Source organism: Phragmites australis, chromosome 8, assembly GCF_958298935.1.
Source record: "Phragmites australis chromosome 8, lpPhrAust1.1, whole genome shotgun sequence".
Classification (NCBI taxonomy): domain Eukaryota; kingdom Viridiplantae; phylum Streptophyta; class Magnoliopsida; order Poales; family Poaceae; genus Phragmites; species Phragmites australis.
This window is the reverse complement of record NC_084928.1, coordinates 13,694,467-13,718,969: the sequence shown is the minus strand read 5'-3', so window position 1 is coordinate 13,718,969 and position 24,503 is coordinate 13,694,467. Positions and strand designations below refer to the sequence as shown.

General features: G+C 40.9%; 1 protein-coding gene across 1 annotated transcript; it reads left to right on the top strand.

Annotated features, from left to right (window-relative positions):
• The first annotated feature begins 707 nt into the window (after positions 1 to 707).
• LOC133926669 (uncharacterized) lies at positions 708 to 24,192 on the top strand. Its single transcript, XM_062372692.1, has 21 exons — positions 708 to 1,012; positions 1,585 to 2,630; positions 4,673 to 5,324; positions 5,434 to 5,520; positions 9,029 to 9,075; positions 9,535 to 9,644; positions 10,054 to 10,154; positions 15,253 to 15,345; positions 16,646 to 16,729; positions 16,832 to 16,915; positions 17,055 to 17,123; positions 19,480 to 19,539; positions 20,020 to 20,091; positions 21,312 to 21,419; positions 22,190 to 22,266; positions 22,461 to 22,544; positions 22,683 to 22,794; positions 22,874 to 22,963; positions 23,065 to 23,130; positions 23,204 to 23,299; positions 23,544 to 24,192. The coding sequence occupies exons 1-21, from the start codon at positions 743 to 745 to the stop codon at positions 23,664 to 23,666; spliced, it is 3,531 nt and encodes a 1,176-aa protein (XP_062228676.1). The 5' UTR covers positions 708 to 742; the 3' UTR covers positions 23,667 to 24,192.
• The last annotated feature ends 311 nt before the right edge of the window (positions 24,193 to 24,503 follow it).

Below are 24,503 nucleotides of genomic sequence, written 5' to 3'. Positions count from 1 at the left end.
TTGCTAAACTATATCTAACCTTAGTTCTAAACCTAAAATTACATTTTAACCTACGTCTAAACCCTATAGCTAACATCTAACTTATATCAAAACCTAGCACTAGTGATTATCCTACCAGATTTGTAAAAAAATTAAAAAATAATTTTTTTCTGATAGGACTTCGCCTCCTATTTTCCCTCCCTCCCCTTCCTCCCTCTATGCTCTCTTCTCGCTCTCTCAGCTAGGCTGTGGCTCAAATGAACTGTTGACGTCGGTCAAGAGCACGTGGCGCTATTTTATAACCGAAAGGTGTCACCCAAACAAGAGACGATATCTTTTGGTGGATCCACTGGGGGGCGCTGCGAGGAAGATCTTGTTTATTAAGCAAGAGTAAAGTCTCGTCAGATAAATGAGTGACAAGTATACGTTGTCGTCAAGTCACCGTTATTATTAAAATCAGATCGGTTTAACCGTAGTGGCCCATATGTGTCACCGTTTAAAGTCACCGTTTAGAGGGACGAGACCTTGCTCTGGTCTATTGTCCATTAAATAGATGATGGTAGGCTAATCTTGCGAAATATTCAAACATGTAATTTTGCGAACATTAAATATATATAAAAAATCGAAATATATGTATGTCTCGAATGTATCAATCTGGGCAGCAAGTAATTCACAGCCCATGCAGCCCGCACGGCACCAACCCAACGTTCCAACCGAACTAAGCGGCACGCACACAGATATTTCCCCTTCCCCTTCCCCTTCCATGCCTGGGCCTGGCCTCCTCAATCCTCCCCTCTTCTCCCACGCCTCCCTATCCAGTATCCATCCACTCCCACCGCCGCGCGTCTCCCAACCCGCCCCTAAAACCCTAGCTAAACCCCAGCCACTCCCCAATGCCTCTCCTCCTCGCTTGAGCGCGCGCCCTCCTGCCGGCCCTTCGACCATGGCGCTCCAGCTCCGCCTCCTCCTCCCGCACGGTTACACCCACCGCGCCGTCACCCACGCGCTCACGCCGCCGCGTGCTCCCGCAGTGGTAAGTATCCCCTATCTTCTTCTCCCCGCACCCTGCCTCGGCGCGAATGCGCGAGTGTAGTGCCTATTGATGCGGCGTTGTGGTGAGGCGTGAGCGCCACCTGTTCGTTGTATTGCCCGGGCAAAGCAGGTGGTAGCTCTGTCAAACTGCGGTGTTCTTCAGTGAAAAGTCTTGTGGGTACATATAAAGATATCTTGTACCGATGCACAACCAAATGTCAAAGTCTGGTTGGCACGGAATAGAAACACAGGACCATGCTTCAAGCACCTGATCTTCTTTTGCTGCGCCAATTCATCGTTATAGAATTAACTCGATTAAGAACATTAGTGAAGATGGAATGCAACTGAAAATGAAGGGCAATTCAAGCATGATTAATTGTTCAATTTAATGGAAATGTATCCGAAGAAAATGCTGTTCCTGTTATGACACTTGTAATTTTTTTCTTTTGCATGACCATGCATGGGAATGGGAATGAATGATTTTCCATGATTCTTCCGTCCCATACTTTGGTTATAGTAATTCATCTTGGTTTTGCTTGTTCTTCATATGTTGCCTATGTGTTACATTTTCAGATTCAATTTGGGGCATCTCAGAGATATTTTTGCACCTTTGTGCCTTTTTCCCCGTTCCGTCCTTGTCAAGTGTGTGGAGTTGCACTCAGGAGTAATTCAGCAAGGCAAATATCTTCAGGAGTTAGTTCCCGGGTTGCCCTACAGCTCAAAAGTAGTGCCTTTTTTACTACTGGGCTTTTGGCCAAGAGTAGTTCTGTATGTTTCAGAGCCACAGATAGCTGCAGGATTGCTTTAAAGGCTAATAATATTGGTAATTCGCGGCCCTTCTCAACTGCATGCAATAAAAGGCTAAGGTTTCTCATTAGAAATAAGAGTTCATTTGGTAATCCAAATATGAGAAGGGAAGATGGAGGTGTTGCACATAGTTTGTTTCACAGATCTGAGAAACGACAAAGCACATTAGCTGCGTGTAGCACCATCACTGATGGGGCTTTGACATCAACTAGCGACAGCAGCACGAGTGTTGCTGATACTAAGAGGGACACTGCCAAGAGGAAGAGCTCTGCAGGCAGCAAAAAAGAAGTTAGTGCAGATGTGAAAGAAAAGAAAGTACCTACCAAGAAAAAGAGGAAATATGCTAGAACTAGGAAAGCTGCAGCAAAGACAACTGAGGAAATCAATATGAACCAAGAAGACAAGAAGGCTGACACTTCTAAATCAAAAAAGGGTGTTGATAGTTCTAAAGAGAAAAAAATAAATAACAGGCCGAAGTCAAAAGCAAAGGATGCCACTGCTTCTACTGTGCCTGCTGAAGCTGAGATTTGTATGAAGACCTCTGTTGATGATTCTGGTAGTGAGAGAAAGCCACTTATGCCTCTTTATCCTCCCACAGCCAAATCAGTTGTTGTTGTGGAATCAGTCACGAAAGCAAAAGTTATTCAAAAGTACCTTGGGGATATGTATGAAGTGTTACCAAGCTATGGTCACGTGAGAGATTTAGCAGGTAGATCAAGATCTGTTCGCCCTGATGATGACTTCAGCATGGTCTGGGAGGTGCCTGCTGCTGCCTGGACTCATCTTAAGAGCATTAAAGTAGCACTGAAAGGGTATGTTTCTAAAGCAGGTAGTATGGATTATATTATTTCACATTTTTTGTTTGCATGAAATATATACTTGTTGATTGTGTATATTCATTCCCTCTAGTCCAAACATTGCCACATCGTTTACTCAAAGGTATATAAACATTAGCTTCTGCCCTTAGTCACTGGGATTGTGGGACGATACCGCAATCCCCGACCTAGGTTCATCGCCTCAAAACATGGGATAGGATCGACACGGGTCGCGGTCAGGTCACGCATCGGTTGCATCCTAGGACGCTGGCCACGACTCACTGTCAGATGAGGAACGAGCAAGCACTGGACAGATGAGGAGGGTGTGGGCTACCGATTTTGCTGGTCGCTGGTCCGGTATGGTGGTTAGCGGTGACCGATTTATGGCGGCGGCATTGTTGTATCGTGGGAGTGGCGAGGAACACCGAGGGCAAGCAGAGGCGGCGAATGTGTGTTGGATCGTTGAAGCAGATGAGGGGCTAGGGAAGTTAATGTGTATGTGGGCTAGATGGGCCAGCAAATTGCAGCCCATCTCATCCTTTCTCCTGTTTTTTTTCCCCCTTTTTTTCCTCTATAACCAGTGGACCCTAGCATATGTGTTTGTCTCTTGAAAAAACTTATGTGATGAATGGGAGTTATTTGTAGGTACAAACTTGAATTTCTGCTAAAAGTTGAGTAAGATCTATGACTCATGGGATCGTGTACCTCGACCCACTGTAGCTTTCTGGGTCATCGTTCCAAAAATCCTTGTTTCATGACCCACGTTTCGAACCATCATTCCGAAGAGGTATACTCCCTTTGTAGTTCGTACCACATTTTTTGTAGGTGGCGTCCCGTGTCCCTTGTCCCGCGTTCCTGTTCCTTGGCCTCATTGACCCGGGAACCTGGTGACTAAGCGGCTGCCTTCCTGATTATAGAGATAAAGAAATACAATCACATATGGTTTTGTAATCAAAGTAACTGTTGTAGTGGTCCATACTCCATAGGTTAACATAGATGTTTGTCTCCAAAATCTTTTATTGTGTTCAATACCACATGGCCATGTCTCCATATCCTCATCATTTCTGCAAGTGCAAGTGACTGACAAAAGATAACCTTTTGGTCTCCCTTTTGCATTGTGTAGTTCTTAACTTTCTTGGAATGAAGATTGTTACTGCTTTTTGAAAGCATGATTTATAACTCTGTGAGCCTAGATCCCACCAGGATAACATTTACCTTTGAGCATGAACTAGATTTCCAAATTACAAATGACATATGTCTGTGGAGTGTGGACAAACAGTTCATTTGTCCGAAATCTTCTTATTAATATCCTGTATCTAAACTTGATGGCTTTTTTAGTGCAGCTGACTAGAATATATGACTATCTAAACTTGATGGCTTTTTTAGTGCAGCTGACTATAATATATGAAAACAATATGGTGTTGGTTGGTTTTTCTGGTAATACAATTCTATAGCTATGGTTTCCCTGCAGATGGTTTGAGTATTCAAGTTTCTTATTTGGATATTCTTATATGAAAGTATCACTGTTGCTAGTTGTGTATGTTGACATATTATACCTGTAATTGGAGTGTCACTATCACCAGTTATGTCTGTTGACACGTTGTACTTGCATATTGTCTGTTGGTGAGGTTGTTTCTGTAAGTTTGACATACGTTATATGAAGGTAGATCAACTAAACCGTGTTATAATTCAGTAACAGCCTGCAGTTGCCCATGTGTAGAAATTTACAGTGATGGTGATTCATTTACTTGTGTTTATTTTTACTCGTTTACTTATATCTTTGATCAAGATGATAAAAATGGCTTCTATTGGAGCCTGAATTGTATCTTGAATACTATGTATCTTTAGTCCACTTGATATATAAAACTAATTAATTTAACCCTTTTTCTTGAGACTGGTCTTCTGCTTGTACTAATGTCTAATGGTAAGTTCTATCAATTTGAGTTAGTTAAACTAGAGTTAGTGGTATAAAAGGTAAATATTTTCGTACACATATTACCTGATTGTTTTTTTTACGAATGTTATTTTCTTTTCTCCAGAGCAGAAAATTTAATTCTTGCATCTGATCCTGACCGTGAAGGTGAAGCAATTGCTTGGCACATCAAAGAAATGCTTGAACAGCAAGACGCGTTGGGCCGTGATGTCACTGTTGCAAGAGTTGTTTTCCATGAAATAACGGAGGGTGCTATTAAAAAGGCTTTAATGTCCCCAAGATATATTGATATGAACTTAGTTAATGCCTATCTTGCACGCCGTTCTCTTGATTATCTGATTGGGTTCGGCATATCACCACTTCTCTGGAGGAAGTTGCCTGGTTGCCAGTCAGCTGGACGAGTCCAATCTGCAGCTTTGGCTCTTGTGTGTGATCGGGAAACTGAAATAGAGCAATTTAAGCCACAAGAGTATTGGACAGTACAGACAGACTTCAAAACCCAATTTGCAGACCCTTCAAATGGCACATGCATTTCATCCCGGATAAAGCATCTGAATTCAAAAAAGTTGGATCAACTTTCCATTTGTTCTCAAGAAGAAGCTCAAGCTATAGAAAAGAGGATTCATTCTTCTCAGTTTGAAGTTATAGGTGTTAAAAGAAGTAAAATTCACAAGAATCCTCTGATGCCATATATTACATCCAGCCTTCAGCAGGATGCGGCAAACAAACTACATTTTACTGCTGGGTATACCATGAAGGTTGTTTCTTCTTGATAAAGTTCAGATGTGCACTTCATGATTTCCTATTACAACACTGCATTTGTATGTAGGAATCTAATGGCCCATGTGGCTCATCATATTACCGCAGGTTGCCCAAAAGCTTTATGAGGGTATCAGCCTTTCCTCAGAAGAAGCAACTGGGTTAATAACGTACATAAGAACAGATGGGTTCCATGTAAGTACTATCCTACATTTCCTTAGATGACCAAAGTAGCTTGCCTTGTTGGTGGTGTGTAGCGGTTCCATAACTCTTTTGTTCCCTCTGCTTTGCATGCTAAATTGCTAATTTAAGTTGATCATCCTCTTTGGTGATGCATCTACTTTAAAGATGATCAAAATTTTCCCGCTGCATTCAGGTGCATGTGTAAGCCGCCTTTTTATTAAACCATCGGATAGAAAGCTGGATTGGAGAAACTAAATGATGGATTAAATTCCAAATGTAAACTATATGTATGCCAGGATCAAATGTAAACTATATGTATGCCAGGATCAAGTTACATACACGTAGTGACGTCATAATCTAGTAGCAGACACAATATCCATTATTACAATGTACTTTATGACATCAATAACCTCAAGGGTCTAAAAGAAGATTACAAAGCAGCGAAAATTAAACTCAGCATGAATCCCAAACTCCACAGGAAATCGACCGAAAAGTCGCCTGCCTAGAACTCGGCTCCATCTTCAGGAAAGTCCTCGTAGTCTTCAGCTCCTGAGCCGCTACAAGATTATGGAGGAGAGAGCAAGCGTGAGTACATAGGATGCTCAGCAAGTGTGAGAAAAACTATGACATGAGGGCCAAAAGTCAAGATAGGCTTAACTCAAAGGTTTATTGGCATAAACGCTATTTTATTTGTAAACAGTTGTAAAGGCAACTACTTCTATGTGAATGATTTCTCTAAGGCAAGAGTCAAGGTTCCCACCACCTTGCTCCCCAACCGAGGTTCCAACCACCTCTAAACAAAGCTAACTGGAATCATAATTTCCACCACTGTGATCCACCAATTACAACCCAATATCAACCCGAAGAATCACCCGACTAATCATGTGAGCCGCTCATGACCGTGAGCACGACTGATATATCAATTTTCACTCTGCAGAGGTCGTACACTTTACCCACAAGATGTGTCCTCGTTTTTGCCCCGTGTCGATCAAACACTTACACACTTTCGAGGTGTGCGGTCAAGATTCCATTGCAAAGCCTTTCCAATGCCTCTCTCAGTACGTGATGACCCGCTGAGGTTTTACCGCCATACATAAGTGGAGTACACCCTCCACCCCACAAGCCCCCTCTTGCGCCTTACGGTTCTAGAAGTACACCCTTCCGTTCCCGTACCACCAAGTGATCTTCACAATGCTGAGAGAAGCAAATTACTGGGCTAGGCCCGTCCCATATCAGACTTGTGGTTGTACTGTTTTCATGGTGGTTGCTTCACGAATCGGTCCTTAACATGATCTCGACAAGACCGCCATCAACCCATCAACAAGGTAATAACCAAATATCTGAAAGCCCATAATTCTGCCTGGAACACATCCACAGGCCAACCAGCATGCCAACTTGCCCAGACCCTACTACCTTAGGCTAAGCACTTTTACAAAGGTTCATCAATATCAACATAATTTGACTATGCATAACTAAGCACATTCTACCCAACATGAAAACCCATCTACGGTTACAAGGAAGGTTGAGGAAAAACTAGTAAACCCTAACAATGGGATATCATGTTGACGAGCATGCAATTTGTAAAACAAAATTTTATAGAAGTAGGTGCAAAATGTTCAAGGACACTTGCCTTCTTCGATGAGTTGCTCGAAATCTCCGAAGTCTTGATCCTGGATGTTCTCGAACGCTTCTGGAACAAACTCCTTTACAAGCGAGCAAACAAGCACCACTAAGAACAAACACGAAACAAAACAAACACATAAAACGAACATTGGAACAAGCTAGAGCACAAAATCAGGAAGATCTGGGCGCAAGAACCGCCCAAATCGGAGCAACGAAGTGAAAACTACGACCAGATGAAAATCTAAGCGACTAAAAACGAAAAAAACTATTATTTTGGAATTAAATCTAATTTTTGAAAGGCCTAAAACATTTATTTATTGATTAAAACAATTTTATGAAATCTATTTGCATTTTCTGGAAATAAACTAATTTTTATATGCATAAAAAAATTTATAACTTTTATACTATTAAATAATTCATTTCTAAACATTATCATAATTAATATATATTTTTAAATCATTCTCCAAATTATAAATTTATTCCAACATTTTTGCAATAATTTTTAGCCTAGAAAAACATGAAATAATCATTTACAGAATTAAAAACAGAGCTAAAACATTTATAAACATTTATCTAAACTATTTTCTATTTTCTGGAATTTTTCTATTAAGAAAACCTATTTTCGTAATAATCGAATTATCGCGAATTATTTTCTAATGGGAAAATCGAATTACTGCACAATCGTTGACGTCATCTGCTGACTCGGAGAGAGAGCGCTGACTGGACTAGCCACGTCGGACACGGACGCACACGTGGCTGCTGACTAGGCTAGGCTGACTCGGGGCGAGATTCATTAAATTAGAGCCGTTGATCTCGGATCGGACGGTTGAGATCGCCTAATGCGAAGGGGTACGCTGCTTCTAATCTATGCCGCACAAGGATGATCCAACGGCTAAGAGGGGTGCCTACCTCTTCTCTGGCGAGATGGCGACGACGGCTCGGGGCGGCGGAGGACGGCCGGAGACGGCGAAGATGGCGCCGCGGTGGTCAGATGACGTCGACGAGCGGCGAAAGAGGAAGCAGAGGTTGCCGTGACTCCGTTTGACGGCTTACTGAGCGTCGGGGAAGACTGGGAATGCTCGGCGAGCTTCGGTGGCCTACGGAGCTGCGAGCAATGGTCGGAGCTCGACGGCGAACGGTCGAGGACGTCGATGCGCGGACGGAGAACACCGGCGGAGGCTCTGACGGCGTCGGGAAGGCTCTGCGCGACTTGGTGACGGCGGCGGGGTCTAGAAAAGGTTCGATAGTGCTAGGGCTTATGGTATGAGAAAACTCGATGAGGATTGCAGAATTGGGCGTGGTGGAGTGCGAAGATGCTCGTCCAAGGGATCAATTGGGGTTTTGTAGAGAGGAGAGGGAGAATTGAATCGATCGGCGGAATTGGAACAGGCGGGCGGAAAGTGGCTCATTTCATCCAGTTTCCATCCCGAAACCGAACTTGCGTGATTGCCTTCTTCAATGCAGCATCGGTTTCTAAACAAACGTGGCCTCCTTCCATTACTTTCGCGTGGGATCGAAGGAATCACAGACGGGGCGAGCGGCCGAGGAGGAGGAAACGGCGGGGAAGAGGAAGTAGCTGACAACTGGGTCCCACACAACAGAGAGAGACAGAGGGAGAGAGGGAGAGATTAAGGAGGGGAGGAGAAGATCGGGCGTGACATAATCCAAATTCAAATTCATTAAACATTTCATGACTGTATGACATATTAACTAGAGCTAGGTAACTAAAATCTAAATGTACGATGCAATCAACATGACAAACACTTATGGCTATCCTTTGATATGAGAATTTTCCAAACAGATGTCAATAAGAGATTTCTTGAGGATCTAATATGCTTGATGCTGTACTTCTTTTAATAGCATGTTGATTTATCTGTTCTGCCTTTTCCCCTTGAAGATTTCTGATGGAGCTGCAGAAGATATCCGTTCATTAGTCAAAGAAAGGTACACGACTTTCTATTAGAACTAGCAGCTAAGTCTGTTTACTGTTTTATGCATGGTGCTAATTTCTCTTGTTTCACTTTTAACTTATCATTGGTGCCCAGCGCCCCAGCCCCACAATTTGGTTTAATTCCTAAGTGATCAATTATACAAATGGAAATCTGCAAAATCGCTCATCTTTTTTCGACACTTATTGGATGAACTATAAATATAAGTCACATTATTTCAGATTAAAATAAGCAATTTAGAACTTTTTAACTGGTTTGAACTCTGAAGATACTTCTGAGTTCTGATGACATGGTAAGAGGGTTTCAAGTTGTTGATCGATTCATATTGTATCCTATTCATTGTCTTTCCTTGGGTAGTTTGAGAGAATCAGTATTTTGTGACTGTAGCACGTGATGTTTATCTGTATATGATTTGTGGCCTGCATTTTTCTTGCTAATTAGTATTTCCTTTCAGATATGGTCAGGAGTACACTTCAGAGGACATAAGGAAGTATTTAAAGAAGGTGAAAAATGCTCAAGAAGCCCATGAGGCCATAAGGCCCACCAGTATAAGGAGGTTACCATGTAATGACTCACCAATAGTTTGTTTGATTTATTGTGTTTTCTCAATTTCAGCTACTAACCATCACCTACTAAATTCTTTTGGATGAGCTTTGGTGCATGCATACTGTCTTGTGGAGGTTATAATCTTATTATCTCGTATTCACCAATCACCACAAAAATGTTGTTGGTACTGTCCATGATAATTACAGATGACTGCTTGATAATTACAATGTCTATGCCTCGGTCTGCATCTTATATTGGATTGAATTGCCTGAAATCTGTAGCTTTTTTATTTATTTTGAAAGCAATGAGTTGCTATAAAATGAACTCCTGTTTGGCTTTTTTCTGCAGCCTCTTTAGTTCTTACCTAGTATTATAATATTGATTTTCTGGTCTTTAATATATAGTTGCAACATGATATATCTTGCAGCATCTTTGGTTGGAATACTTGATGATGATTCTTTGAAACTGTACACTCTAATATGGAAAAGAACGATGGCTTGCCAAATGGAAGCTTCCATAACTGAGATGGTTGGTTGCTCTCTCGCTTCATTTTCCCCTATGGTTGATTTTATTATTTAGGATGGCTGTTAGTTATGCGTCTACAAAGTTATATTGGTTAATGAAATCTTAATAAGTTGAAACTTGACTGACACAAGGGATTTGCAGCAAGTGCTTCTGGCTAAGAAAGTATGCTAGTTTTTTTGGGGGTAGATAAATGAGGTCACCTGTGTGGTTCTTGTTATATTGTCTACATTTCCTCAATATCATTAGCATTAGGCTTCTAGAGTTCTGGGTGAACTGGTTACTGCATAAAATTCAGTGTGGTATTAAAGCTAACTAGCCAAGAGGTCCCACGTGTGCAATGTATAGAAAAGCAATTGCAGCCCACTGTATCCTCATCACAGGCCTAATTGAGGCCACATGTGGGAGGCCCACATTTCTTCAGTACTTCAGCTTTTGGGTTAACTGGTTAGTGCGTGAAACTCAATTGTTATTGTTACGAACCTTGGGGATTTGGCAAGATCATAATCAGTATTAGTCTTGATGTTAATGTATATACAACATATGGGCCAATGTGGGCCTAGATACATGGACCTCCTAGATATATCCTGTGATACATGGACCTCCTAGATATATCCTTGACACCCCCCGTCAAGGTGGATCTGAAACATCGAGTTTGAGCAAATGAAGCCGATGGTGCTCTCGAGTTTGTGCTTTGGTGAAGAAGTCTACAACTTGATTTTCCACCTGCTTTTCCACCATTTCTTTTTTCCCCTTGGCATTTGGATCCTGATAGAGAGCAATTGTTTTCTGGTGGCAATGAGACTGAGTAAATGAATCATTAACACCAATATGTTTCACACGATCATTAGCAATCTGTGTTATCACAGAGAAGAGGTGTGGGTGCTTCGTAAGATACTCCAAAATCAGCCAACAACCATCGAAGCCATACCAAGAGGTGTGGTAGTGGCAAGTGCTTGAAGTTCTGCCTCTGTATTAGAACGTGACATAGTGGTCTGCTTCTTGGACTTCCATGTAAGGAGAAATACCAAGAAGAATACAATAACCAGTGAGAGAACAACGATCTGCCGGATCACTCGCCCAAGTGGAATCCGAGTAAGCATAAAGTTGAAGCGTACTAGAATGAGCATAGAACAAACACTGAGATGACGTCCCCCTTAAGTAACGTAGTACATGAAGCAAATGACGAAAATGCACTGAAGTAGGAGCACTCACAAACTAGCTCAAAATATGAACTACATAAGCAATACCCGACCTGGTGACAGTGAGATAAACAAGACTACACACAATATGACGATATCGAGAGGGACCCTCAAGGGGGTTGCCATTAGCAGAGCAAAGCTGCAAATGAAGCTCTATAGGTGTAGCAACTGTCCGAGTATCAGTAATGTTAGAGTGAGCAATAAGATCTTGAATGTATTTTGATTGGGAAAGATAGTAACCCTTTGCTGAAAACACAACCTTGATCCCTAGAAAGTAACTAAGAGGGCTCAAATCAGACATCTAAAACTGTTCACTGAGTTGTTTCTTCACATGAGCAACATGCTCCTTATCATCTCTTGTAATTAACATAGCAACATATAGGAGAAGCAAAGTATACCCTCATGGAGACAAATAAACAAATAAAGCATGGTCATGATCACTAGGAGAAAAACCATTAACTTGGATTACAGAAACAAAACGCTCAAACAAAGCACGAGGAGCCTGTTTGAGACCATATAAAGCACGTCGTAGACGACAAACATGTCATGAAGGAACATCAACACTTGGGGGTGGCTGCATATAAACTTCCTCATGCAAATCACCATGAAGAAAAGAGTTCTTAACATCCATATGAGAGATAGTCCAGGAACAAGTAGTCGCCACTGCAATCAGAGTACGAACTGTGGTCATGTGAACAACAGGAGCAAACATCTCATAATCTCGTCCCCGAGTTTGCTGAAAGCCTTTGTCAACAAGACGAGCTTTGTATCTCAACTGAACCATTTGACTAGGTTTTAATTATGAGCACCCACTTACATGTGATGAGGACTACATGAGACAGTATGGGAACGAGATCCCAAGTGCCTGTACAATCAAGTGCAACAAGCTTCTTAGACATAGTAGATTGCCATCTAGGAACATCAGATGCCTCCTGATAAGTGGATGGCTCCTCAACAACAACACTCGCATGTAGAAAACCCCACCTGTCAGGAGCCTCAATAGTAGTGCGACCACATAGATTATATCGGTGACTAGCAGACGACTCATGAATAACATAAGAATCATTAGAAATAGGAGCATTAGGACTGGCCGGGGAAGTAGGATTGAATGGAGGATGATTAGAAGGAACCATGGTCCTATGAGTATAGATATGTGTGATAGGTGGAATATATGATGGAGGAGCTAAAGTCGTATCAGAAGTGGGTGTGATGGAAGGGGAGAGATCAGGAGATGGAGGAGCTAAAGTTGTATCAGAAGTGGGTATAATGGAAGGAGTAGGTGTAGTGGAAATAGATGTAATAAGGGCATTATGGCCAGATGAAAGAGGAGGAAGGCATAAAAAAGGAAGTGGACTCTGTGGGAGAAGATGAGGCTGAGTGGAAGGATTCTAAAAGAAAGGATGGCCCTCAACTAAAGTCACATCACGAGAAATATGCATGCGATGAAAAGAAGGATCATAACAACGATAACCCTTATGTTTAGGTTTATACCCTAGAAAAACACACTCAACTGATTGGATAGTCAACTTGGTCTTCTTAGGAGGTGTGAGCAAGACAAAGCATGTGCAACAAAAAACTCGAAGGTGATAATATTTAGGAGGTGTACCAAACCTCACCAGGGCATTTACCAGCAAGTTTAGAGGTGGGTTGTCTGTTAATGAGATAAGCAAGTTTAGAGGTGGGTTGTCTGTTAATGAGATAAGCAACTGTAGAACAGCTTCTCCCCAGAAATGAACAGGAACAAAAGATGAAATGAGAAGTGTGCAAGCAATCTCTATAAGATAATGATGTTGCGTTCAGCAATGCAATTCCGAGCATGAGCACCAGGACAGGAGAACTGAGCTAGAGTGCCCTTAGAGGTGAGAATTTGGCGAAAAACAGAAGACAAACATTCACGTGCAGAACCATAACAAAAAACTCTAATAGTTGTGGAAAACTGAGTGTGGACCATGCAAACAAATGACTGATAAATGGAACACAACTGGGAGCGATGTTTCATAAAATAGATCCAAGCATATTGAGAATGGTCATCAACAAAAAAATGACATAATAACTATGATCACCCTTGGAAGCAAAAGGTGAAGGACCCCAAACATCTGAGTGAATAAGATCAAAAGGTCTAGCAGAATGAGAACTACTAGTAGAATATGGAAGTTGTAAGCGCGACCTTATAATAAAAGCCAGAATCAATAGAAATACGACCAAGATGTCCCTGATGAATCAGGGTGAACAAATGATATCCACACATATGACCAAGACGATGATGCTATTTGGCAAAAGATGAAGCTGATGAAGACACAATTGATGGCACGCGAGCAGTTCCAATGGAAGAAGGAAGGCACAAAGTGTCCAAAACGTAGAGGTTAGAAGAATCTCTACGGCGATGGCCCAATCACACTTCGATGAACCTGAATAAAACAAGATGAATCGTCAAATCGAACAAAACAATTCAGATCAGCTATTTGACCCACTGATAGAAGATTCATAGATAGCTAAGGTACACACGAAACATCATGTACATAAAATTGAGAAGAGTGAAGGGCACCCTGATGAGTAATATGACAACATGTACCATCAGCCGTGTGAAGAGAAGCATCATCAACGACTAGCTTACAAGCAACCAACTGAGGTTTGTCAGATGTCACATGGGAAGAAGCCTCTGAATCCAAAACCCAAGACCGACGAGCAATGTCATGAGAGGCAGCTACTACTGACACAGATCGACTAGTATGAATCTCACATCAAGCTTGAGATCAACAGCAATGACATTGGTTGGCTGTGACATGTTGAATGCAAAGACAGTTTACCTTAGCAGTACACCGGCAGAGTCACCAACACCAGACAATATTACCAGCAGCAATATAGCACCAAAAAAAACAGAGCTGCAGCAACAGAACACTTCTTGTGCAACAGATCAACAAAGCAACAAAAACAGCAGCAGATCAGCAGCAAAATCACCACTCGTAACAGCAGAGAAAGCACCAGCAACTGCAAGACAAAATCCAGCAGCAGCAGTTTCTACAGGCACAAGTCTGCAGCAACAGAACAACTGACGCAAAGTAGAGGATGGCGGGTCAGCAGGTGGAGACAGTCCAGACAGGTGACAAGCAGGTGGATCTGCTCGACGACGATCTGCAACTGGCAGATACAGTGGAGGGTGAATCCACAATGGGCAGCCGCAACACGCAACGGGCGAAGGTAGGATGATGACGGGACGATCACAACGGGCAGCAGCAACACACAACAACCACGACGGGGGCGTCCATGACGAGAACGACCGCGACGATGGAGGCTGCAATGTGGCAGGATCTGCGACGATGGACCACGACATGTGGACTGCGATGGCAGGCAACAAAGGGTGGAACCGCAACGGTGCTGGATGTGGATGGCGCGGCTCGCCGGATGGGTAATGGAAAAAAACCGGATTGGGATTAGCTAACCGCTAACCCCAGGCTTTGATACCATGTTACAGACCTTGGGGACTTGGGAGTTGGGAAGATCATAGTCCGTATTAGTCTTGATGTTAATATATATACAGCATATGGGCCAATATGGGCCTAGATACATGGGCCTCCTAGATATATCCTTGACAGTTATAACAGAAAATTTGTGCGTTAAACCTTAATTGAGCCATGTTTGTTTGTCTAGTTTATGTTTTTATGCAACTAGTATACTTTAGGAACACAGCCCAGGGAACTTCATTTCAGCTGTCATGTCTCCAACAAAAAATGTCCTCTTGTGCTTAAACATATTTTGATGTAGTAGTAGTTAGTGAAAATGGCACCCTCATTCTCTGGCATAGACATGCTGTGTTCTTTGTGCTTCTTTTTTGTGTTAATTCAATATTTTAATCATTTCTTTAAATTACATACTTACCATGTGTCCTATGAATTGCTCTATAGATTCAAGTTGATATTGGTACTCCTGAAGGAGACATGGTTTTTCATTCGGCTGCATCAAGACTCGACTTCAAGGGATACCAAGCTGTCTATGAGGTAAGTTTGATGGTTCAGAGGGGCTATCAAGTTACTGCTGTAGCTTTTATAATCTTGATATGGTTGCTATTTATATGAGGGTATGAGTAAGAACGGGTCAGATACTATCTGCCTGATCTGCTTCTTTATTCATCCAGATATATCTATATGGGATGGAAAATAGATATCTGATTGGATGCAAATATGAATTAGGACATCTAGGCCAAAGTAAAACTGGATATCCGACAAACTCATCCCTTTATGTTTCTGATTTTGTCTTTTCTATGTGTTTTTCTAATTGCAATAAGAGTTAGAACATGAATAATGCAAAAGATTTTCGAAAATATGAAATAGTACTAGCTCTATTTTTATTTCTTTCGTTTTTATATAGCTTTCACTAAGCATCAGGGTTTTCATGGTTGGAATCTAGCCCCGTATCTCCCAGAGGGTGGTTTGTGTTTTCTGGCACTTTGACTGGTGTCTGGAATTTTTTTAATTCATTCCTTTTTTATTTCAAAAACTTGTTTTAATACTTTACAAGAAAAAAAATACGTGTATTCTTCCTAAAATAGGGAATAGAGTGTGCTTAATGGCCTGAACTGGTCCTGTTTTGAAAAACCAGTCTTGGACCGGTTCTGAGAAATTGGGTGATTTTCAGCTGGTTAATTCTGGAAAAATACCCTGTTTATCATCTTGTACAAATTGAACAGGATAAGCACAATATGTTCTAAATAGCAACTTTTAGTTGTTGACAGATTCATAATGTGAACTCGTGATGTATGATATTCACTACTACAATTGTGTCAGCAGGAATGATCATTAATTTTCTACTTTGTTATAGAATTTATAGAGTTAATTCTTTTGTTGATGAACTAAATTCATCTGTTTATCTGCGATTTATATGTATTTGATCGGTATTGATTCAATATTCTATTTGTAAAGAAATATGGGTTAGGACATGGGAAGACCAATATCAGATCGATCCATTTGTAAAGAAATATGGGTTAGGACATTTACTGAATATATTGTCTAGATTGAATTTATTGGTGTACAATATGATTTTTGTTATGTATATCCATATGTTTTTCATTAATTCCCTAGTGGAGTTTACTTTCTTCTTCTGTAGGACATTTCTTTTCATACTTCTGACGAAATGCATGACTATTTTTTGGTTAAGCTTCTAGTGTTTCATTAGAGTGCTGCTTGTTAGGTGTAGGACTTAGCTTTGATGGAATCACAGTTGTACTTTATGAGGAACTGTGTGCCTGCTTTTCAGTTTATGAGCTTATTTAACTGAATAAAAGAAAATATGCTAATTTAGGGCACTGAGGGAAGTCCATCCAGGGACAATTCCGAGGGAGATGCTGTGCATGATGATAATTTTGAGGGCTTGTGCAAATTAGAGGTTAACAGCTGTCAAATTGCCTCTTGACCATTCCCTTTCTTTACCCTGTTTTTTTCCAAGCTACTATTCCAGTATGTTATTGGTACATCTCCTTTTTCCCAGGTTAAGGACTTGGTATCTCCAGTTAGCGTGCATCTTGCGCAGCACTTTACTAAGCCACCATCACGTTATTCTGAGGGTGCTTTGGTAAGTAATAACCTATTTTGTTTGATTTTTCACTTGATTACTCTGAGCATAGTCCTTGCCTGCAATAAAACAATAACTTCCTTTTTATTGGGTTTGTTGGGTAACTTAAGATTTTCATATTGTGGCTTATTACGTCCAGATTAAAAAGCTAGAAGAACTTGGAATTGGAAGGCCATCTACTTACGCATCTATAATGAAGGTGTTGCAGGTACCATCATGTTCGACTTCCCTACTATCTTCAATCATGATATGCTTAAAATATCTCTCATTGTATTTCTTAATTTGACACATATAATCTGTTGATTTTGAGCGGGAGTTTTAACATGCTAATATGTACCTAACAACATGTTTGGGTTGGGTAGCTCATGTAGCGGCCTCCGGGGTGCTGCACTTTTACGGACTTCGGTTTTTTTGGGAAGAAAGGGTGGATGTAGATGAGGCTGTAGTTAGGGTTTGATCTAAAGGGGCAGTGAGGGGTTGGCTTGTCCTATTGCGCATGGCAGAGTTCTTCCCTGGCCACAGAGTAGAGGCTCTGAGCCCCTCTCTCTTAGGATGGGCTTATTCCAGTGATGCCAAACTGATTACAGTAGTACCTATACATAGGCCTTCCTGATAGCTAATTTAATGTTAGATTGAATCCCAATCTCAACTAATAGAATCTTACCCCTAACAATTTTAACTTTCCTTAACTTAAAAAACATATCCCTAATGTCTTCCGGCTAATTGCACTGAGACCACCTGTCCTGAGCTATTATCAGCAGCAACTGCACGATGCCTTTGGTGGTGTGCCCTAGGAAAGAGTTCACAACACGGATATGCCACACAGTGTAATGCATGCCATGTGGTTTTGTTGTGTACTGTCATGGGCAGACATGTTACTTGAAATTTGGGTTCCAGTGGGAGCTGTGTTGGCTTATGGGGCCCGTATGTAAGGGTATGTCAACTCTCAAGCAATGTTTAAAAAGTGTTAGGTGCTAGGCGGGTGGGGTGTGCCTAGTGCCTAATCGCTGTGTAGGAAGGTTAGACGGTGACTAAGGCGCTAGGTGCCTACACGGTGATTAGGTGCTAGGCAGGATGGTGGTGCTAGTGCCTAAGTTTTATTAACAGTGGTTTCAAGCAGGCCCATAAGGTTATCAAGGTTGGTGTTCAGCTATGATAGGCATGTTGGTTCCATTCATCTTTGAACATAGTATATTAACTGGCAATCTGCCCGTGTAGCCCTTTTTAGGGGCAATAAAAAGGACATCCAAATCCTCCCTCTTAATGTTCACTTAGACGCTAGACGTAGATAGTCCATCACTCTGTGACTAGTGACTAGGCTGTTTAGATGATTTTGTATTTTAGCAGCAAAAATGCAAACAATACCTATTTACGGTAGGGGATTTGCGCAGCGGAGGGGTGATAGTGCGCGGGCAATGGCTCAAGGCGAGGCCCCAGCGTGGGCGACTGACAACGGCGCAGACGCAGGCGCGGGCGACAGCCGTGGATGACGGCTCGGACGAGGCAGCGGGCAACGGTGCAGGCCCAGGCCTAGGCGCGGGAGCAGGCGACGGCTCGAGTGAGGCCGCAGGCGTGGGTGCAGGAGTGGGCGATGGCGCAGGCGCCGGGGGTGGGGGCTGCAACGACGGCGCCTCCACATATGAGAGGAGAGAGTTGAGAAATGAATGGGAATGGATGGATTGGTTTAGGTTTTGTGCGGTGTGGGGAATAGTTTCAGAGCCAAAATTTGGTCCCGTGCGGCCAAAGCAATTCTCCAGTGCGGACCCACAAGATGCCAAACTTTGCATTGCCAAGACGGCTGCCTAGTCGTGCGCCTAGTCGACTAGTCGCGTCCAGCCGTCGTCTAGATTCACTGACTAGTCCATCTTTGACCAGAGTTGAATGTCTAGAGTTGCTTCTAGGCCCTAGATTGGGCGTTGAAGCTTCGACTAACGACTAGTCATTGTCTTGATGCGCTAGACGATCATCTACACGAATATTGCTCCCTCTACTAGTACTATCCTCCTGTTTCATTCTCGTTTTCTCTGCAACTTGTACATAGCCAGTTTTTTGCAAACTGCAGTTTCTAGGTATTAAAACTCCTGAATGGCTATTTTCCTGCCATTGGGTGCTAGGACCATTACTGAGACCTGGCAATAAAAAAAGGCACACTCGTCATTGAATCAGATATCTACTTATGCATTGGAGTAAGACAATCTATGATCACAGGGAACAGGCTAAAGAAACACCTTGCCCCAAATTTGATGAGCTGGGTTTGGGTAGGATCCGAGCCAATCCTCAAAAATTAGATATCAGTTTTTTTGTACCAGAGCCAAAATGTACATTGAGAGCTAGGACTCCTTTTTTATTGGGATCAAGCATGATATAAATCATGGAGCAAGCATGCCGTACATTCATATTTGTTACACATAAATACCTTTGAGTTTTGATAGCAATGACACATGGCCAAAACAACAGTTACAAGGTTTTAGGATTTACTCTACTAAATTTTATATTCATTCATTATCATTTGCGATGACCTGTTCCACATGGATAAGAGTGTTTACTATCCTTGCGCTATTCAGGACCGGAACTACGTGACAATAAAAAATCGAGTTCTGCACCCTGAGTTCCGTGGTCGAATGGTATGCTCTTGCTCCTCATTTCACATTCCGCATTTCAAAAGACCCCGTTTGGTCAAAACATTGTTAATTCTGATGTCATCTGAAATTTCAATACACTGGTTTAAATAAAGATAAATACTTTCAGCTATATGCATTGTTTTGGTATTAAATTACCTCTTCGATAAGTGCATATGCATCGTAGTTGTGCATCCTTTTGTAATTATTTCTTATACGCTTTCTTGTACCTCCTATTATCATCTGAAGACAAGTTTGCCTTTTTCTCTAATGATCACAAGGGTGTATATTTCATGATTTTTCTACTGCCTGATTATATTTCACCAATTATTTCCTGTGCATTCTTGTAGTGTTTGACTTTGTTGTGTATGATTAATGCTCCAGCTCAGTGTAATTTTTTAATAGGTCTCAGCACTCTTTTGCTTATTATAACTTAATTTCAATGTGTCTAATTTTGGTGTTTGGTCAATACCATCTGTTTTTTAGGCCTCAGCATTTCTTTTGCATCATTTCACTGAGGTCGCTGATTACAGCTTTACTGCTAACATGGAGACAGAGGTAATAAACAGTTCTCAGTTTATAGTTTATGTGTGCATCTTTGTTCCAGTTTTTACAAAAGTTTGAGAAACCTGCTTAAGCTGGCTGGTTACTGCTATGGGTTAGACCAATATATGAATTCAGGAAATCAGTTAATACTTATGGACAATTTGGAAAGGTTGTAACTGTGGTCATGATTAATTGATGATCCTTGCATTGAAGACATCAGCAACAATATTATCTACAATTATGGAAATGATTCAAAACATAGTTTTCATAGTGTTCTGGCCTATCATAGCAACCCAGGTACACCAGGACACCAAGACAGGCGGCTTAGGCAACAGTAGATGATGAAGATTATATTAATAACTCATTGCTTCTAAATGCCACAATGCCTCATAGCAACAAATTTAACAATAAACTTCGAATGAAAGCAAGTTAAGGGATACAGCAGGATAATAATGTTGCAACTTAATCTAAGGTCCCATGATAAAACACTTCTATTACCATCAGTCTAACTATTTTAATTGCAAGTTAACAAGGTTCTCAGATTGATAACAGAAGGCATGAAACATAGGAGGGTGGCAGTGGGATTACATAGAGTTGTTTAGCACAGTGCAGTAACTACAAACTATCTCTAGACCCTTACAATTTTTCTCTAGACATTTTTATTGATATCTAGGTTTCATATCTCATTCCTATTTCTCTCACTTTTTAATTTTCCGTTCTCCCATTGGAGATAAATCTGAATCAAGAACTGGTCACTACCAAATTCGAGTGTATAGAGTGAGGAAAAAGATGCTCATCACAAATCACGTTATATATACAGCTTGGAGATGGATCCAAATTTGGGCCTCTTTCGGCAGGGAGAAAATCCCCTCGTATTGCCTTTTCTTCACACTGCAGTGCAATATGCCTGAGAAAAACAGTATGCTAGATGATTTCTTAATCACACAACTTCCATAATAAGAAGCTAATGTATGAGAAACCATAAAAAACATGGGACAAGGGAATCTTCCTAACTTATGATTATATATTATTCCAAGTTTTTTATTAGATCTGATATCTGCAGAACTCCTGCATTGAGCAAAATGAGATAGATATTTCTTCATCTGGATAATTTTATACTTCTGTCAGTGTTTCCGCATTACTACTTATCCTTTTAAAAAAGGTTTTCAGTAATATGAGAAACATTTAGTTGCCATAATCATGTTGATGTTCTTTTTCTTCTACATTAATAGCTAGACAATGTCTCTGCTGGTTCAACTGAATGGAAGGGCCTTATGAAAGATTACTGGGAACGATTCAGCAAATATTGTGCAGATGCTAGTCAATTGGATGTCAGAAAGGTAATATTTATTTAATTTCTGAGGTATCTGGTAATTTGTTTTGCCCTTGAACCCAGAAAATTAATTTCCTAGGACTACGTGGCAGCTGGCACTGGGTCTTGGATGATTCAAGTTCTATAAGCTTTCCTGTGTTGCACGATCACATCAGCTTTTATTTTTTACCATTACTAGTACCTTTATTATCATTATTGTTTTCTCATCATCTTTTTAGTTGGATCTTGTACCCCAACTTGTTTGGGACAAAGGCTGTTGTTGTTATCTCAAATCTGGCATGACTCCAAGTGCTGGCATTTAGATTTTGGATTTCGTTTAGGTAGGATTTTACCCATAACCTTGTGTTGCTTCAAACTGGTTTAAGTTTGCATTGCTTCCAAGGAAAATATATGAGAAATGGCAAGTTACCATAAATTTCCATGTCATGCCATCATTGGAATGATTGGATTAAGAAACTAACAGTGTGTACTACCCAACTAAACACAGTTCTTGTCGAGCCCATATTTTTGTGCCGACAGGGTAGAAAAAATATTTATGGGAGAGCATTGAAGCACTTCTCAAGAGAAAAACAGACGGTCAACTGGCTGAGATTCCAAATAGTTTCCCACTGATCGTAGCTGGGCACTGGGTCTCAGCATCTCCATTGGAGCATTGAATCCCACCTGAGCTCAACCCATTGTGCACAAGCATGCTATAAATGGACTACTCTGCATATTTAATCCTTCTGATGTACCTTAATCACTGGAGTATTGAATCTAAATTTAATGCTGTTGCAGGTAGAGAGAATGCTTGAAGAAAAATTCGGTTCTATCCTCTTTCCTGATCTTGACAGTGATAGTAGGATTTGCCCAAGGTAATTCATTTCATATGTACTTTTGAGGTATCTTCTTTTATGTAGAAGTACATCTTTTATTACTTGGCAAATCGAGATATCATTCAGGTTTATTTGGCATGGCTTACCTACAGTGTCATCCTACTATGTGATGCATTCACCATGTTTTTTCCTTGGAGCTTAACATGTTTCCTTAACATTTACGATATCTGCAGTTGTTCTGAAGGAACCCTGAGATTCAAAGTTAGTAGGTACGGTGAAGGCTATTTTATAGGCTGTGATCGACATCCTAAATGCAAGTATGACTCTATTATCCCTGCCTTGAAGTTTAACCTCTGCTATATTCTTGTCACTTGTTATGTATTATGAGTTCCAGGATGATTTATTTATTATTGATGAGTATTGTTCGTGCTGAATGACTACACTAATTACTGTAGGTACATTGCTCGCACATTGTCACAGGAAGACGATGAGCAGGAAGCCTCCGAGGAAACTCAGATGTCTTTTACACCCAGGTTACTTGGTGTCATGCCAGATTCCGGTGAAAAGGTATTTTTAGTTACGATATGCAGATTTGTTATCTCTGAATCAATAAATGTGTATGACAATTCCGCTGCTCATTCTACAGGTGTTTCTGAAACAAGGTCCATATGGTTACTACGTCCAGGTTGGAGAGGATAAAAAAAGACTGTCTCCGAAAAGGGCTTCGCTTTCAGAGGTAATTATTACCTTGTTTTCTAAATGAAAAGACAGCCTGTAGTCTGCAATTTCCATCCTTTTCAGGAACTCAGCACAGCTATTATTCAACGCTTGTTTCAGGTCAAAGATATAGACTCTGTCACTATAGAAGATGCAATTGAGCTATTACAGTATCCCAAAATTCTGGTATGCATTTCTCTGAACTTTAGCTGTTAGTGCTGTTTGTTGAGTTGTCCCATGATGTTATATTTGCCTACAGGGAAAACATCCTGATGATGATCATCCTGTACTTATGACACATTCTAAAGCTGGATATAACGTCAGGCATAGGACAACTCTTGCTCCAGTACCAAAGGTACATGTTATCGTTTTAATATTATAGTTTTTATTTCAGAAACCCATCTAACATTATATACATATTAACATATCAGCTATAAATTGTTGAGTTTGTGCTGGAGCAGTATAAAAGCTGCTCACATTAGAAAGTTACATAGTTTCCAATCATTGAGCTCATGTGCATTTATTATTTAGCATGTTCGGTAAATTTGGAAATTTTCCTTGCAAGGCTGATAATATATCCTGAAAATGTCTGATGACAGAATACAGACCCGAAGAAGATTACGCTTGAGCGTGCGCTGAAGCTTCTGACGGGTAAAAACGTCAAAAAGTTTGGTCGACCAAAGGGGAAAGCTAAAAAGCATGAACCAATTGAATGGCATTAGCTGAGCACTTGCTTGTTACAAAATCCAAACATGCGTGGTTGACAGTCAGCCGAGCTTTATATCCATGCACAAAATTCAGAGTCGGTTTGCATCAAGTTCGGCCTTCGGTGTGCATTCTAATGATAGCAGTGAGGGCTCTATGCGTGAAGGGCTGCTGGTCAACAATCATATGGAACTGGTGCTCACAAGCTGGTGCCGTCGATTTGCTATTTACCGCTAGATTTCTCCATATTGGCCACAGGAGGATACATAAGCATACAATTGCGACTCATCTCTTCATTTCACTATTTTCGTGTATAGAACACATGAACACAAGTTAGAAGATTATACAACCATAGCTCTTTTCTTTTTTGCCATTGCAGTTTAAATTGAACTTAAACTGCTAATGTTGTCATAAAGATCAGAGGGTGGATTGAACTTTTTTTTATCCCATTGCAACATCCCCTGTTCTTTCAGGGTGAATGATGTAACATTTTTTGGAAAAGAATTTTTATTATCGATTGGAAGCAGTGTTACTATGAGAAAAGGACATTGGCTGTGTTTATACGCTTTCAAGTTCCAGCTGCAATGCTTCAATGTTTAAAGGAAGGAACTGCATTTCTTGCGATATCTGGGGTTATACGTATGCGCTTGAGTACCAGTTCCATATGCCCCCGGGGAACTCTAAGGTATCTAAATTTCAATTTAGATAATCTAAATTTCAATTTGATCAAAGGTATCTATTCCAATCTGTACAAACTGAGAACAAGAGCGAACGTACAACAACTCCTAGCTTGCTGGATAATCTAAATTTCAATTTGATCAAAGTTATCTCTGTATAGAGTACAAACTGAGAAC